The following is a 16,739-nucleotide window of genomic DNA, read 5'->3' on the forward strand; positions in this document are numbered from 1 at the left end:
AGGGGTTTGGACAGTTGGCAGGCATCTTGGACGGTCGAAAACCAGGCCCGAAATCAGCAAATCAGAGGAGTGGCAAAGAAGAACTGCAGGTTATGTACCCCCTGCCCCTCCAGTCCTGGGAACAGAATTTTCTCCCAAAACCAGGGGGTCTCTTTAATGTAACCTACAGGAGTAAATGTATTAAAGGATTATTTTTTTGTTTTTGGAATTAGGATATTGATGAGCTCTTCTTAGGATAGATCACCCACATCAGATCGGTGGGATCCGCTGCTTGCTGCCAATCGGCTCTTTCATTGCATACCAGGCACAGAGCTGTACACTGTAAGGTGGTGGTGCCCACTACAGTGGCGGTGCCCAGTATAGTGGCTCAGTCACATTCACTGGTATGGGACTAAGTTGCTCTTATGCCATGTGACTGATGGACAAAAGATTGCAGGCCAGAGAAGCTGTTCGGCAGGGGTCCCGAGCCGTAGACCCTCACCAATCTGATATTTATTGTCTTTCCTGAGGAGTGGTCATCAATATCTTGGCCCTGAAAACCCCCTTTAGGATATGTGTGATTTAAGTCGGTGCTCTGGACTAAAAAATACTCGCCATATTTAGGTACATATAGTACAGCACAGGAAGTCTTTCTTTAAATAATATATAAGCTCGGTGCCCTACCCCTCCTTAGTATGATTATCCAAAGCCCTCTTCCCAGTAGTCTACATATCCAAAGTGCGGCGCCCCAATATACTGTTCGTTTCACTAAGCCTGTCGTGCAGTGGTGAAACTAGTCACAAATGGTGCCGAGGTAGAATCTTGTTGCCATTTGCAAAATCTGGGATGTGGTGACCATTTTGGTCTCCATATTGAGCTCTGCACTATTCAGTTCAGTATATATCTTGCTATACTCTCCACACACTGGTCAGCACGTAGCTTACTATATTTTCCCTAATCTACTGCATATATACCACTATACCCCACCCACTTTCCAACATGTACCTCACTATACCCCCACACACGCATTGTGCAGCATGTGTCTCAGAATGTTCCCTCACCAGCATATAGCTCAGATGCTCCATCTCCTTCCCCACTGTTTAGTATTTATCTTCCCCACTCTACTTGCTAAGTGCCCCGCTGTGCCCCATGGCGCTATAGTGGCTGCAGGATGTGTAGTAGGGGTTGAGAGGGGTAAGGCTCTGTAGAGCTCACCTGCACTCCGGGATGTTTCAAGATGCAGGAGGAGACTGCTGGAGCTTCGTCCCTCCACCGAGTACAGGAGCGCCCAAACTGTCACGTTGCATGGGTTAAAGCCCTTTGTCAGGGCGGCTTGGCAGAAGCATCTGGGTGCACAATGTGTGTTGGGCACATGGGAAATACCTGCCTCTATTGTGCGGCGCATCTGGTAATGCCAAGGAGGAAAACCCACAGCAGCAGCAGGATTTAGTCACAAATGGCGATGGGGTAAATTCTTGTTGCCATTTGCAAATTCTTATTCACTGAAAAAGCCAAAAATACAATACCTGAAGGTCTGCAAAGCAGACACGGTCGCCATAGGCACGATCGCCATAAGGCAGGCATAATCGCCACTGGCACAATCGCCGTAGGGCAGGCGCAATGGCCTTAAGCCCTGAAGATATGTAGTCAGCCAGACAATAATGTGTGGAGGAGCAGCTTGTTCCTGGCAGGCTAATATGCAGTCACCCACTCATCCCAGCCCAGGTTGGGGAGGAGTGACTGCATATACTAATAGCCTGCACATGTGAACGATACCAAAGATGCCAGCCATAGATGGATGGTGACCCACCATACAGGATATCAACCCTGGCTGATATGACAGCGGGTTGCCCTGTATCTCCAAGGTGGGCCACACTGGCTGACATCTTGGGCTCCCCCACCAACTAGCAAACTACATACAAAAGTACTAATGCATACTAATAAAATGCGGGTGTTGGTACTGCATTTTGGCCAAAACGCATAGGCTGACGGACCGCGTCGAGGTCACACCGCTTCCGTCAGTACCTACGCTAACTCACAATAAATTACATAAAATCACAGAGGTGAGGAAAAAGAAAAAAAACACATATTCACTGAAAAAGCCAAAAATACAATACCTGAAGGTCTGCAAAGCAGACACGGTCGCCATAGGCACGATCGCCATAAGGCAGGCACAATCGCCAACCGCCACTGCATATTAGCCTGCCAGGAACAAGCTGCTCCTCCACACATTATTGTCTGGCTGACTACATATCTTCAGGGCTTAAGGCCATTGCGCCTGCCCTACGGCGATTGTGCCGGTGGCGATTGTGCCTGCCTTATGGCGATCGTGCCTATGGCGACCGTGTCTGCTTTGCAGACCTTCAGGTATTGTGTTTTTGGCTTTTTCAGTGAATATGTGTTTTTTTTTCTTTTTCCTCACCTCTGTGATTTTATCCATTTGCAAATTCTAGGGCGCATTGGTGACCATTTTAGTCATCATCTGGAGTCATGGAAGTGTGTGTGTGTGTGTGTGTGTACACATATAGCGAAGGAGAAGAGAATGTAAAGGGGTTTTTCTGGACTCATTTACTGCCATGGAATGGTATAAAATAAAGAACAAAAGGGTCATACTCTCCCTCCTCAGCGGCTCCTCATCCAGCACCTGAGCCCCAGTTCACACCCTCCAAACCCAGAAGATATGTCGGCTGTGGCCATGTGACCGCTCAACCAATCACAGGCTGCAGTAGTGATTCTGCCACGTCTAGTGCTGAAGCCTATGATGGGCTGAGTGGTCACATGCACAATGAACAGCACATGACCACAGATGAGGGCACTAGGTCTCAAGGGCTTAGAGGGGCGGCTCACTGGATGAGACAAGTATGGTGTTTTTTTCTTTCTTTTCCACCATTCCATCCTCGTAAAAAAAAAATTTTTACGAGTTGCGGAAAACCACGTTAAACGGCACGCTTTACTACAAGCCTCAACAAAGAGTTGATTGCCCATTCAGGTCCCTTCCTGCCGCTCCGCCCTGTCTGACAACTGTCTGAAGAGTTCATTTAAGGTTCTGGGGTCAGCACTTGAAATGAACTGAACATCTCTACTGAATGGCCACTTTATTAGAGACCCCATCTAGTAGCTGGAGCCTTCAGAACTGCAGCAGTTCATCATGGCCTCCACCCACAGGTGTCAGAGGACACGGGGTGTGCCAAGAAAACCTTCCTCACTCCAGCCTGGCAGGAAGGGGTCATCGATTCATACTGCTTGTGCCAAATTCTGACCTCCCATCGGCACGGGGCAACAGGAATCTGGATTCATCTGACCAAGAGATGTTTTTCCGCTGCCCAGTGATCCAGTTTCTCCTGTCTTTTGCCCACTGGAGTATCGTCTATCTCTTAGGTTCCCTGTCCATGGGCGTTGCAAAGTCCCGCGGCGGAGACGCTGCCGACTCTCCGCTGGTCAGCCCTATCTAATAAATAGGCTGGCCGCGGAGAATCGGGGCAATTCGCAGCATGCAGTGAATTGTCCACCGCGAGTGGAGAATCGCAATGATTCTCCGCTCATGGACAGGTGCCGGCGCTTTCCATAGCAATGCTATGGAAAGCGTCGGCCGGTGTGATTTGCCGGCTGTTTACTGCCGGCGAATACATGTGCGTGGACAGGGGGCCTTAGACACAATGGCGCTGGAACTGGTCGTTTGCTGTTATAGCCCATCAGTGCTACGCAACAACGAGTTGTGTTTTCAGGCACGTTAGTTGAAGCAGCGGTGTTGTACTTGGCTGCTCTTGACTATGCAGCGCTTGTTGGTCAAATTGATTCCAGACATCCTCCTCCAACCCCTTTCAGTGACGAGTTGTTTCCAAACACAGGATCCCCTTTTGCTGGATGTTTTTCCTCAATCACCCCATGCCCAGTATACTCTCCACACTGTTACCCAAGAAAACCCCACATGGTTGACAGTGACATCCTGGCACCGATGACCAGACCTCGTTGGAAGTCGCTTAGATTGCTGCATTTTTCCATCGAGAGATGTGTTGCCACTTTGCGGAAAGGCTGAGGTTTTGTTGCGACATTTCTGCATCTGCTCCTCCGGTTACAGTTAGGCCGCCTGCACACGGGCGGAAATCCCGCGGCGGGATTTCCGCCACTGAAAGCCTGCATAGGACTGCATTACAATACGCACTCCTATGCAGATGGCCGCGGTTTGAGCGCGCGAAATCTCACGCAGCAAACAAACCGCGGCATGTCCTATTTCTGTGCGGGGCTCTGTGAGCCCCGCACAGAAACGTCACTCACCCGGCTGCCGGCTCCGGTCTGCGCATGCGCCGGCAGCCAGCACGTGAAAGAGCCGGGGCCGCCGGGCGCAGGTAAGTATGTGCTCCTCCCTGCAGGCGCTGGGGTCGGGTCTCGCGGCAAGAATTCTTGCCGCCGGATCTGACCCGCTCGTCTGCAGGCGGCCTTACAGGAGAGGTGTTTTTCCTCTACATGTAAATGGCATTTGCTTTAATCACATTCACTTTGTCAGTAAACTTTTCCACTGGGAAAAATCCACAGCATTTTGGCAACATGTGGGTCAGAAACTCTATCTTTTCTCCTTAGGGAGAGCACCTAGACGGTGAGTGAGGAGGCTCAAAAGGCCATTCGTGCTCCTCTGGGTAATATGCAAATAAGGGAGATGGAATAATACCTCCACAGTGCCACCTATTGGAAGGCAGCATTCCTTCAAGCCATAATTACCTGAAACAGCTGTCTGTACATGAAGTCTGGCTTTGCTTTTAATTCCCAGTCATTGTTACAAGGCTTGTATAAAGAGTCTATCTTTGGCTTGAAGGAACGCTGCCTTCCAATAGGTGGCACTGTGGAGGCAGCATGTGAACACACTGGAACTGATCCGCTGCACTCCGGCTCTAATCCCCATACAGGGAAGCTCCTAACGTCAAAAGGTCGGGGTCTCTAATAAAGGGGCTATTCAGTGCAAGTCGAATATGGACAGACCCTAAATTGAATCTGCCAACATAGCGCTTGCTGTTACCATCTCTCGCATTCTGTATTACATGCTGCAGTGATATATTAGCCCTGTTATCTGCACACATTAGTATATGCCTTCTGTAGGTTGCTTGAGACTCCAGTACCTTTTACTTCTCCTTTTTTTTTGTTCTTCAGAGTATGAAGAAGAAAAACGGCAACAAGCAGGAGATGGGTAAATACCTGCGATTCATTGTGTCCCGTATGAAGGAGCGGGTAGGTTTTACTTCTAGAGTAAGCTGATTCCCCGTCTCACGCACATGGTAATCACTTCTTGCCGGAGCCGCTGCTGTTCTCATATGCATGTGTTGTTATTGTTTATGCCGCGCTTTCATCACTCGCCGCCGTTTACGCCTTTACAAATGTCTTGCGGATTGTATAGCTTTCCTGCCCGAACTGTCAGCTCTCCGCAGCCTACTTTTGTTTAATGTCTATGGCCATCATGAGAATATGCATGCAGCGTGAGTAAGATAAGATGACCGGGGCGGTGCGCAGAGGTGGCTGCTGTACCTCATAACTAATTATACTAATCGCTTGCTGTTCATTAAACCTGAAAGCTTGGTGATAGAAATCAGTAGCCGGATAGTGATTTCTGGGCCTCCCAGCTCCATCCATTATTACAAGGCAAGGCTATAAAAGTCTAATAGTAAAGCACTGGAGGTTCCATTCGGAGCCTGCGGCGCAGAATGTCAGACGAAGAGGATTAGATCAAGATGGCATGACCATTTTAGGGCATATGAATGTCATACAGCAGGGTCCCTCACTACAGACCCCCTTTATATCCTCCAGAACAGAGTGCTGCTTAGCAATGCATGTGAATAGTGCTGAGAAAACTTTTCACCGAATTTGGGCAAAAAGTTTGGTTTGGTTCAAACTAGTATGAACCAAACTTGAACTTTCCCAGTAACCTGAGAACTGGTGCAGAACACTGTCTAGGAGCCTTAAAGACCTGTATAACACTTTTCGGTCACCTAGGAGTGTATCTAAGTGCTTTTGAGCAATTTTTTTAGGCAAGGTTAATGAAGAAAATGAGGAGAAGGGAAAAGCGATAAGAAAAAAAGGAAAAGTGAAAGAAAAAGAGGAAAAAAGATTTTTTTTTTCGTCCTTGTATATACTTATTCTCTATTTTCATTTCTTATTTATCCTTCTTCCTGCATGTTTTTAAAAATAAGGAAAAAGAAAAATTTTAGTGAGTTAGCAACAAACTTTTTTTGCAAAGTTTGACTCCAAACAGGGTTCAACTGTTCTGGTCTGCTCAACACTACATGTGACTGGCCATTCTGTAATGTTACTTTTTTTTCCTGCGGCGGAGAGCGGGACTTGGGGCAATTAGCAGATTTCCCTAAGCCATGCATTCTCAAAAGGGTTTGTGTATCTTGATACAACCCCTTTAACTTCCAACTATGTAACTTCGAACTCTTGTTACCCCTCTACCCCAATCAGCTGATTGAAGTTACCACTGAGCGTCCCCTTTATGGTTTACTAGACACAGCTCCATACTTTTGGTAGTGGCTGCTCCCGGTACTGCAGAGATCTGCAGCCCATTCAAATTGAAGTAAATTAGACTGAGCTGCCATACCAAAAACAGCCACTACAAAATCTACAGGGCTGTGCCTGGTAAATGCTGAAGGGGACAGCCAACTTGTGAAGGTGCCAGGACCCCTACTGATTTGGTATTGATGGCCTATCCTAAGGATAAGTCATCAATGTCAAGTCATTCAAAACCCCTTTATCAGGCCATCATAGACTGAGTGTTTGTGCTTCACTTGTTAGTAGGCATTTTGTTCTTGCAAGCTCTGGACCAGTTTTCCTCTTTAGGAGGCCAATTTAATTCCTTCTCTCTGTTGACTCTTAAGATGTAACTAAAGTTTTTATAAACTTCGGGCATCTCCTAGTGATATGTCAGACGTTTTAATTGATGTTTACTGGGTGCTGAGACTCCCCCACTGATCACTATAATGAATGGGCAGAAGCACTGATGTGAGCGCTGTGCCTTCTGGCTGTTGTCAGCAAGCGGTGTACAGGCTCCATAGACTTACTGTGGAGCACATACACTGCTCCCTGCAAAGCTGGAAACCTCCAAACTGCACATCGCTCACATGACCGCTTCTACCTGTTCATTTTAGTAATTGGTGGGGGTCTCAGCACCCAGTCCACCACTGATCGATACAGCCGACAGGCCTGAAGTTTGAAAAACTTTAGTTATACTTTAAGGCACTTTGTGGACTTCTTCTCTCTGGCTGACCTATCTTACCAAAGCCCAAAGGTGGGAGGGTCTCCATTTATTTGCTGATGCAAGTGACCTTAAGGCCTCATCTTCTCTGGCGGGTCGGATTCCGCGTGCGGGAGCCCGCAGCAGAACCTGACCCTGCATACCTTTTGCGGGCAGGTGACGGTATCTGCGCAAACCTTTGTACTTCCGGGTTTCCTGTACTGCGGATAGTCCGCACGGCTCGCCGTCAGACTGCGCAGTACAGAATTTTTAAAAATCTCCTTTCCTGTGGAATCCGCAGCCTTTTTGCAATTCAGTAGCGGACGGGCTCCGGATCAGACGGCTTCCATTGACTTCAATGGAAGCGGTCCGTTCGGGATGCCGCACTGATACGGAGCATGCTGCAAATTTTTTTTCCTTCCGGACCAAAAGGTCCACAGATCAAATCCACATTCTTTATTTCATTTGCGGACACCCATGTAGCCCTATGGGCGGCTTGATTTGCAGATTTCCTGCACTAATTCCGCCCGTGGACATTGGGCCTGACAGTCTAACTTTTGTGACCGGTGTCTACCACAATATTCCTGATGCAAGGCCATAAAGCCTGCGCTGTAACGCTGGGGACGCCCGGCCTTCCTGGCCCACTGGAAGGACTGATGTTTAATCTCTGATCTTCTGCTTTACTCTCATGCTGGCGATACTATTTTTGATGTCTATATTTCTGTATAATCCGCTCTGTAAGGCGTCATTCACACGGTATACTTTGGGCCGCTTTCTTACTGTCTGCGTGCGTGTTTTTTGGAATGTATGTACGTTTTTTTTTTTTACATACGTGTTGCACCATATTCACTGTATTTTTCACACACACGAAAAAAAAACAAAATGAGAAAGCCCAATTGATGTCACTTTTTCTCCAGTCTCCTGGCAACCTGCATAAAAAATGCAGTGAATATGCATGTAACATCAGTTTTAGGCTGGATTCAGACGACCGTATATCGGCTGGGTTTTCACGCCGGCCGATATACGGCGTCTCTCTCTGCAGGGGGAGGAAGCTGGAAGAGCCGGGAGCAGTCTTCTGAGCTTTCGCCCCCTCTCTGCCTACTCTCCATCCCCCTGCACTATTTTCAATGAGGAGAGGCGGGACGGGGCGGAGCTAATTCCCGAAACGTAGCCCCGCCCCCGTTCCAACTCATTGCAAATAGTGCAGAGGGGCGGAGAGCGGGTGGAGAGTTGGCGGTGAGGGGGCTGGAGCTCAGAGCACTGCTCCCGGCTCTTCCAGCCTCCTCCCCCTGCAGAGAGAGACGCCGTATATCGGCCGGCGTGAAAACTCAGCCAATATACGGTCGTCTGAATGCGTCCTTTCACTGCAATTTTTTTATTTATTTTTTTACACTCCCATAGGGCCCATGGGCATGGTTTCTGTCCATGTTCAGTCTGTATTTTTTAGGGATTGAATACAGACCCATTGAATTAAATTGGCATATTCAGGCGTACATTTATTACGCATTTTTAAAAAATTGCGGCATGTCCTCTTTTGATCTGTATCACGGAGCAAAATCACCCATGAAAGTCTATGGGAGTGTAAAAAAAAAATGCAGAGAAAACAGATGTCACATGTGAATTCACTGAGTTTTTTTACACATGTTGCCTGGAGACGGTGAAAGAAAAGTGACATCAGACGGCCTTTTTTTCTTTGTATGGGATATGTGGATGCAACGCAGACATAAAGACGTCCATACAAACCCAAAGGCATCAAAACCGCACATACATCACAGTATGATCTTTATGGACCAAAACTGCATACCTCCATGTGAATGAGGCCTTAGACTTTCATGGTCAATTTTGGTCCACAATCAAAATAAGACATGCTGCATTTAACCCTTTCCAATCCACTGTCTGACGTCTTCCTACATTCTCATTGAAGCTTGTACAGCTCCAATGTCAGAAGACGTCCGACAGGGTATTCTTACCGTCTATTTCCAGCCACTCCGCTGTCGGAGCCTCTCTGGCGCACACACACTGGTTTTAGCCAGCAGATGGCACTGTTGTATAACAGCAAAAAGAGAAAGCCTTTTAGGAAACCATGAAACTAAAATTGGATTGGAAAGGGTTAACAACAGTTAAATTCAATGGTCCGTAGTCAGTCCGTGAAAAAAGAAATGTGGACAGAAAATACACCCATGTAACGGGCCCTAAGCATGCGTTCACACAGCTGACTTACTACGGATTGTGGTGCGGATCTGCAGCCATTCAGTTGAAATTAGATTGAAGTGGTGAAATCTGCTATTAATCCGCACCAAAATCCACGAGAAAATGTGCACCAGCATCATTGACGTGAGCGCACACCCTAACGGGGTGTCCAGGTAAGACACTATTGATGACGGGTCACCGATTAGAAGATCTGCTTGTGATCCCCACTAATCAGCTGATGCGGAACTGCATATAATGCTTCGAGTTTTGCGTTCAGGCCGGGACGCACTTCCGAAATCTGTATGTAAAACAGACACAACAGACGACGATGTGGTTGGCCCCTCGGCTCACATTTATACCATTACATCGAAAGCTAGTTTGTGCTATACTGTAAGAGGTGCGCTGGGCTCAGGCTCCCCAGCCTTAATGTCATCGTAATGATGAAGCTCGAACTCTCATTGATTGTATGAACACAGCCGGACTGTCAAATACTTTCTGCAGATGGAAAAAACAGGTTTTTCACGGAAGCCATTTATTTTTCAGGCCATTGAACTGAACAAGAAAGGAAAAGACAGTAAACATCCCATGTACAGACGGTTGGTGCACACAGCCATCGATGTCTCCACTATTAACGAGGTATGTATAGATAGTTATGCTCATTCACGTGAATGGAGATGATCTGCAATACTGGGCACGGCCTCTGGACAGACGTGGCACTGTTTCTGAAAAAAGATCAGACTTTTTTTTTTTCTAGTCCTGGAAAACCCCCTTTAAAGGCTAACTTCACATGGGTGGGTGCGATATGATGCTGTGAATCACAACCTCATATCGCACTTCCTACCGCGTTAATTGCCCGTGCATGTGAGGCGGTTTTCTGTCAAAACAGCCCCGCATCATCTCAGGGATCATCCCCTGACAGCCGCGACGGAGGATCGCAGAGTTTTCTATCCTTGTTTCCAATGGGAGACTACGCATCGCATTGCGTGCAATTAGCATGTGGTGCGATGCTACCGACAGCCCTTTGAAAACGATGGGCTCTGCGATGCGAGATGCCTACAAAGATAGAGCGTGCCACAATTTGTTTCCTGCATCGCGGTGCCATTTGTGTGTATGACCCCATTCAAAGAAAAAAGGGGGGTTCATCTTTGTGCATCTCACAACTCGCAAATCTTATGCGAATTTTCTCGCCCGTGTAAAGGCAGCCTATCAAGCAATCGGCAACTTACCAACCTCTTACAACTCTTTGCTCAAACGCAGCTCGGCACGCTGTAAAACGCTTGTGTAAGAGTGGTCTAAGGGCGTCTGCACACTGGCGAGGCGTTTTCAAAAGGAAACTGCTTCGCATCCCTGCGGGGTTCTCTACATTCCTGCGGCGGCAGGAGATCACGATGTTCTCCTACTGTTTTCAATGGTGCTGGCGCCGCTGTTGCTGGCCCCACGGAAAACATCTGGAAACCCGTGGATGTGACAGCTTCACATCCCTGCGAGGCTGAAGGAATTCCCTGCTGCAGCTGTCACAGTCACGGCAGGGGATCGCAATGTTCTCCCATCGATTTCCATTGGGCCGCAGCATTTTTCATGCAGCATCGCAGAAGTGAAAACATCTTAAATGAGAATAAAACCATTGAAAGTCATTGGTTCCATAATGGTGCGTTTTCACTCACTCTCACGTCACAGGAAAATCAAAATATATATCCGGAATAGCCGTTAGGGTATGCAATTTTCAATATATTAATAAAGTAGAGGGGACTCACCTGGTGCTCGCGATCTCTCCCCCCAGAAAGGGGCAACTGACCGCTGCACCTCAGAAATCGACCCTCCACAACAAAGTCTGTCCAGAGAAAATCCCTTCCTTTAACCAGATGGAGTCCGCTGGCGAGCCGCAGGAACCCAGGAAAATAACCAGAACAAGCAAAATAAATGTGTAAGTCTGCGCTCCTCATATGGATGGGATGTACAAACAAATAATCTCTTTTATATTGTGATAGAAGCACTTCTTCAGGAAGTCTCCTCCTTAGAGAGCCCCCTTTTTTGGATGAGAGAGCCTTAAGATATCACCACCGACGGGATGTCCGAGTCACAATCCTCCAGGATTTAGCGAACACTAATTTTATTGTACAAACACAAAAACATAATACAGATGGCCGACACAATGCAATGCTTGAAAAATGGGCGCTGTTGTCCCGAAACGCGTTGCATTGTGTCGGCCATTTGTCATGTCTCCAAGGAGGAGACCTCCGGAAGAAGTAAGTGCTTGTGTCACAATATAAGAAAAAGATTATTTGTTTGTACATCTTAGCCATATAAAGAGCGCGGAACTACACATTTATTTCGCTTGTTCTTGTGCCACATGTTGCAGTGATGACTCGGCCTTGTTGGAATCACTCCGATCGCTGCATTCTCCCATCTAATGTGGATTCACACTGAAAATGTGATTTTATGCTGCACTGTAGAGTCACGGGTCCAATTTCCATATAATGAAGCCCCAATCGTGAGAGGCCTGGGGTCCCTAATAAAGTGGCTAGTCAGTGTATGGGCTGACTGCCATTATTCCTGCAAAGAGCAGCAGGTTTATTGTAAAGGTGCATTTACACACACAGGTGATTGCTCAAAGTTTGTCAGAAACTGATAGTTTTAAGCGATCATTTTGCATAGGTACTAATGGGCTAATAAATAACCACTATAGTACTTCATTGCATGCATTTAGAGAACAGCGGGTGGTCTGTTCTCTAAATACATCACTATTGTTCTCCAGTGGGACAGCAGCTGTTAAAGAATGTTATAAGCGCTGCCGGTGGAGAACTCAGCGTACGCTCCATCTTATACTGAGAGACGAGGATTTAATGCGGACCTGAAGTCAGCGATGGACGAAAAGTTCACGATGGGCACATATTTACACACAAGGATTATCGCTCAATAGGAATTTTGTGTGTAATGGGCCTTAAGTTCTCCCAGTGACGGAGTATTCCTCGCTCACTCCTATATATATATGAACAATGTACGCTTGTCTTATTGCCTCTTACATTGCAGCCCTTCCCCTGATGAAGTCCGTGCTCTGCAGAACACCTGGTGTCGTCTGGATGATAATTACACTGAAGGATGGTTCCATTTCCTGTTCTGAGGGGCAGATTACACATATTTCTTCTTTTTACAGCACAATGAAATGACTTCAGTTTTCCCCCCCTGCAGATCTTTTACTTGACTAATATTTTTTTTTTCCAGAAAGTAAGTGAAGGAAAGTATAAGAGTTATGAAGAGTTCAAAGCCGACGCTCAGCTTCTCCTCCACAACACCATTATTTTTTATGGAGGTAATGCCTTTTATTTATTATCCTATCAGCAGAGAACATCTACTCAAAAAAAGACACATCTTTAGGATGTTAATAAACATTTCGGTCCAGGGCGGTGCTGCCCCCTCTCTTTCTCTCAATGGGCTTTGATAATGTCTCATTTGCAGACGGGTACGATGCAGTGCGGCTACGATGCAGACCAATTGCCCTGCAATACGATGAGCAGAGCTATATTTCAGTACCGGTGTCCTATATTGAAAAAAACAATAGCGTTCTTGAATAGAAAGGCAAGTATGCGCTACATGATGGTAAAGTGCATGGGCTCCTGGGGGCCCCCGGAGCATGGATTCCAATTTGGTGTTGTGGCCCTTCTAAGAGAGAGAGAAAAACCCAATTGCAAAGTTGAAGATTAGCATGTGAGAAGTAAAAATCCATTTTACTCATCCGTCCCATTGGGGGACACAGCTTTAGACCATGGGATATAGTCACCCGTCACTAGGAGGCAGCACTAAGTAGAAAAGCATACTCGCCATCTCTCTCCTGCCATCAAGGAGCTACTCGATTTTAGCTTAGTGTCTGTAGGAGGCAGACCTATTTCTTTGCACGGTCTGCGAAACAGGGTGTTAACTGTTTTTTGGGGGTTTTTTGTGTGTACTGCCTCCTGGCTGCTCCTACTGCTTGCTACAAAACTGATTAGCTCGGTGACAGCAGGAGAGATGTAGCGAGTAGGCGGGGCTAACACTTTTCTGCTTAGTTCCACCTTCTAGTGAGAAGTAGCTATATCCCAATGTTCTAGAGCTGTGCCCCCCAATGGATGAGACGAGAAAGAGACTTTACGGTGAGTACCAAAGTCTAGTTTTCTGCATCTCTCCAAGTCCTGGAGGACCTCTGCTATGAATAAAGTAAGAAAAGTAAGATTTGCTGCCATACACGCACTCTTGATGTGTGTCTTTCGAATTACTCCTGCGATGATCGTGACAGTCCTGGACTGCACTGGTGATCCATGCATGTATCGTCGCAGGAGGAGGCCACTTAGAGTACGCTTTCCTTACTTCAGACATGACAGCACTTGGGGAGACACAGAAAGCGGATTTCTGCTTCTAATCTGCTACTCTTCAACTTTGCAACTGTGTTTCTCTCTCTTACAAGGGCCACAACATAAAATTGAAATCAATGTTCCTGGCCCCCAGGGGCCGTGCACCATACCCTCATATAGCACTGCCATGCTCTTCCCATTCAGTTACACTATTGTTATTTCAATATAGGGCAGCAGTTTGTAGCGCTGGATCAGTCGTTTTGACCTTGTCTATAAATCAGCTGCCCACCATAGGGAACACAGGTGAATCCAGGTAGGGCTTGATGCACGGATGAAGACCTCGCATTAGCGAACGGGGAATCCAAAACTATCAGCAAAAGAAGTTGTAGTCCAGCAGCAATCTATTGGTACCTGTCTGCAAACATGATGTGCGCATCTCATAAATCCATAATGGATTCATAGTCCTAGTATGCTTGTTCGTGATGGCAATGCCAACTAACGGGGTTCACCAAAAATGTAACCCAAGAGCCGTAGTTTTATTAAAGGATTTGTACGTAAACAGTGCAACCAGGTCTGAACTGATTTGACACCGAAAGCCTTGGATTATGGCAGGGCCTTATTACTGAAACCAAGTCTTTCTCCTGTAATCCCTGCAGATTAGTATAGATAAAAGCAGCGCTATTTTTTTGATAAGTCTGTCCCAGGACTGGAGGGGAAGGGGGTATGATAACTTGCAGTTGTCCTTTGCTGCCGATGACCAAAAACACGGCCCAAAACTGGCAGATTGTAGAAGCAGCAGAGAAGAACTGCATGTAATATGCCCTTTTCCCTCTCCTGTCCTGGGACAGAATTTTGTCCCAAAACTAGAGGGTTGCTTTAATTACCAAGATCAGTGTAAGGACAAAGGAAGCACTACTAATGCCTATTCGTACCAATTAGTAGCCTGTGAGCCGCCGGGAGCTGTATTCCGAGAACAGACAACCTGCTGTTCTCTGAATTCATTACCTTTGTTCTGCCACGGGGCTGACAGCGTAGACAATGTAATCAGCGCTCCCCAGGCAGAACACAGCGTGTGGTCCTTATTATCAGGTCTTCTGCCAAATGATGGATCTCATGTCGAACTGAAATCCATCGTTCAGCAGAAAAGTGAAAGATGGGCACATTTACATGAAACAATTATCGCTCAAAAGATTGCACCTGCGCCCCACCACTCCATTCACTGCAATAGGACAGCTGGAGATGGCAAAGTCAACTATCTCGAGAAGTCCCGTTGCAGTGAATGTAGTGGAGGGGCGCGTGTGTGGTCACCTGCTACCATTCACTGTCGTTGCTGGAGTGTCTGCATGATGGGAGAAACCCGTCATGAAACCACTTCTTTAAGGTCCTTTTACATGAGCAGTTTGCTCCGGTAGACAAGTACTGACGAGCGAGAGCGGCACGTTTATACCCAGCCTTTACACAAGCCAATTCAGACTCTCTGCGGGATAAATGATTGATCAGGTGATTGTTCTCCCAGCATAGAGAAACCTTGCTGTCGGGAGCGCATACTCTGCTCACATACAGCTGTGCAGCTAACGCACCTTTTTCTTCATTGGGTGAACGAGAGACACAATAAGCCGACATACAAGTGTTTGCTCGTTTGTCGGGTGATCCGGTAAAACTTTGCATGGGCCATCAGTCTGGCAAACAAACTTACATACCCGATTGTTGGCCCGTGTAATAGGGCCTTTGTGATAAATCTGGCACATTTGCAGACTGTCTAACCTAGAGACTCTGCTGGATGATAAATCTGGTGCATCTTAGGACACTTTTTTGTATAACTTACTGGTTGGATTAGTTTAAGCTAGTTTTTTGCACTAAAATTGGGACACAATTTATGGCGCTTGATGTCTTATTTGAGTCCTGCACCCTTTGTGCAAAGCCGTAATGAATACACAGGGGCTTTTTTACTAGTACTGTGTGAAAGTGCAGACTGAGACTAAACAATCTGAAAGAGGTTGTCCAGTTCTAAACTTTAAATGGCCTATCCATAGGATAGGCCATCAGTAGTAGATCATTGGGGGTCCAGCAGTCTGGGGCCCTCTCCAATCAGCTGTTTGTCGGCCCAGCATACTAGTGCACTGAGCTGATTTCTGCAGGAACCTGACAGCATCGTTCCCACTGCGGTGGCCAGGTTTGGTATTGCAGGCCAAATTTTCATTGACTTCAATGTGAATCTTACCTGAAATGCTAAGCCAGGCCATTGCAGTAGGCTGGATGCTTCCTGCAGAAATCGTCTCGGTGCATGAGTGCATCACTCCAGCAAACGGCTGATTGTAGGGAGTAGGCTATAATGGGTCCTTGTCCTGTCTGTGGAATGCACAGACTTCACACGGACCACAAATTTGCCTGTGTGAATGGGCCCTAAGACCATTTCATGGCATATCTCCAGTAGTAACTGCACTAGTATTTATCCTGAAATAAAATTGTACATATGAATGTGGCTCTTGAGTAGGATAAATTAGAGAGATTCATCCATTTCAGTGCTAAGATTTTAGGCAAAACCTGTTGTCTTATGTGCCTGGTAGCATAACGTTCTGCCAGTCCACGAGGGTGAGCCACCATGGTTCTAGGCAAGAACCATAGCATCCCAGGCACAGGGTCACTCATGTAGTCCCGAGTCATGTGGAAATACCATCTTGTAACATCTCTTTGCAACCTATTTCATTTTCAAGCTGTTTGTGCTGCTGGTTGGATACAGTTCTCTGGTGCTATAATGTTATAGACGTGACTTGGGATAATGCATCGGTTAACACGCTCTCTTTGTGATTCTTACAGATGACAGTGAGCAGGCTGATGTGGCCAAGGTTCTGTACAAGGACACTTGTCATGAGGTAAGCTGGGTCGTGCCGGGTTATTAATGATGATAGAATTCACGTGCAACTTTAAAACACATTGTAAGAACTCTACCGTATAATCAATGGGAAATCCGCTGCATAAGTAAAGTATAAACATGTTTTAGTGCTAATTAGGGGAAGTGATAGGCTAAA

General features: G+C 46.7%; 1 protein-coding gene across 2 annotated transcripts in view; it reads left to right on the forward strand.

The window, feature by feature from the left end:
• The window catches only part of ZMYND11 (zinc finger MYND-type containing 11), a 78,035-nt gene that overhangs the window by 34,521 nt on the left and 26,775 nt on the right, over positions 1–16,739 (forward strand). For both annotated transcript variants that reach the window (XM_066585318.1, XM_066585319.1), the window contains exons 6-9: positions 5,122–5,199; positions 9,929–10,021; positions 12,608–12,695; positions 16,528–16,583. In XM_066585318.1, coding sequence (XP_066441415.1) covers positions 5,122–5,199; positions 9,929–10,021; positions 12,608–12,695; positions 16,528–16,583 — 315 coding nt within the window. The remainder of the gene's footprint in view (positions 1–5,121; positions 5,200–9,928; positions 10,022–12,607; positions 12,696–16,527; positions 16,584–16,739) is intronic.

This window comes from Eleutherodactylus coqui, chromosome 12, assembly GCF_035609145.1.
Source record: "Eleutherodactylus coqui strain aEleCoq1 chromosome 12, aEleCoq1.hap1, whole genome shotgun sequence".
Taxonomy (NCBI): Eukaryota; Metazoa; Chordata; class Amphibia; order Anura; family Eleutherodactylidae; genus Eleutherodactylus; species Eleutherodactylus coqui.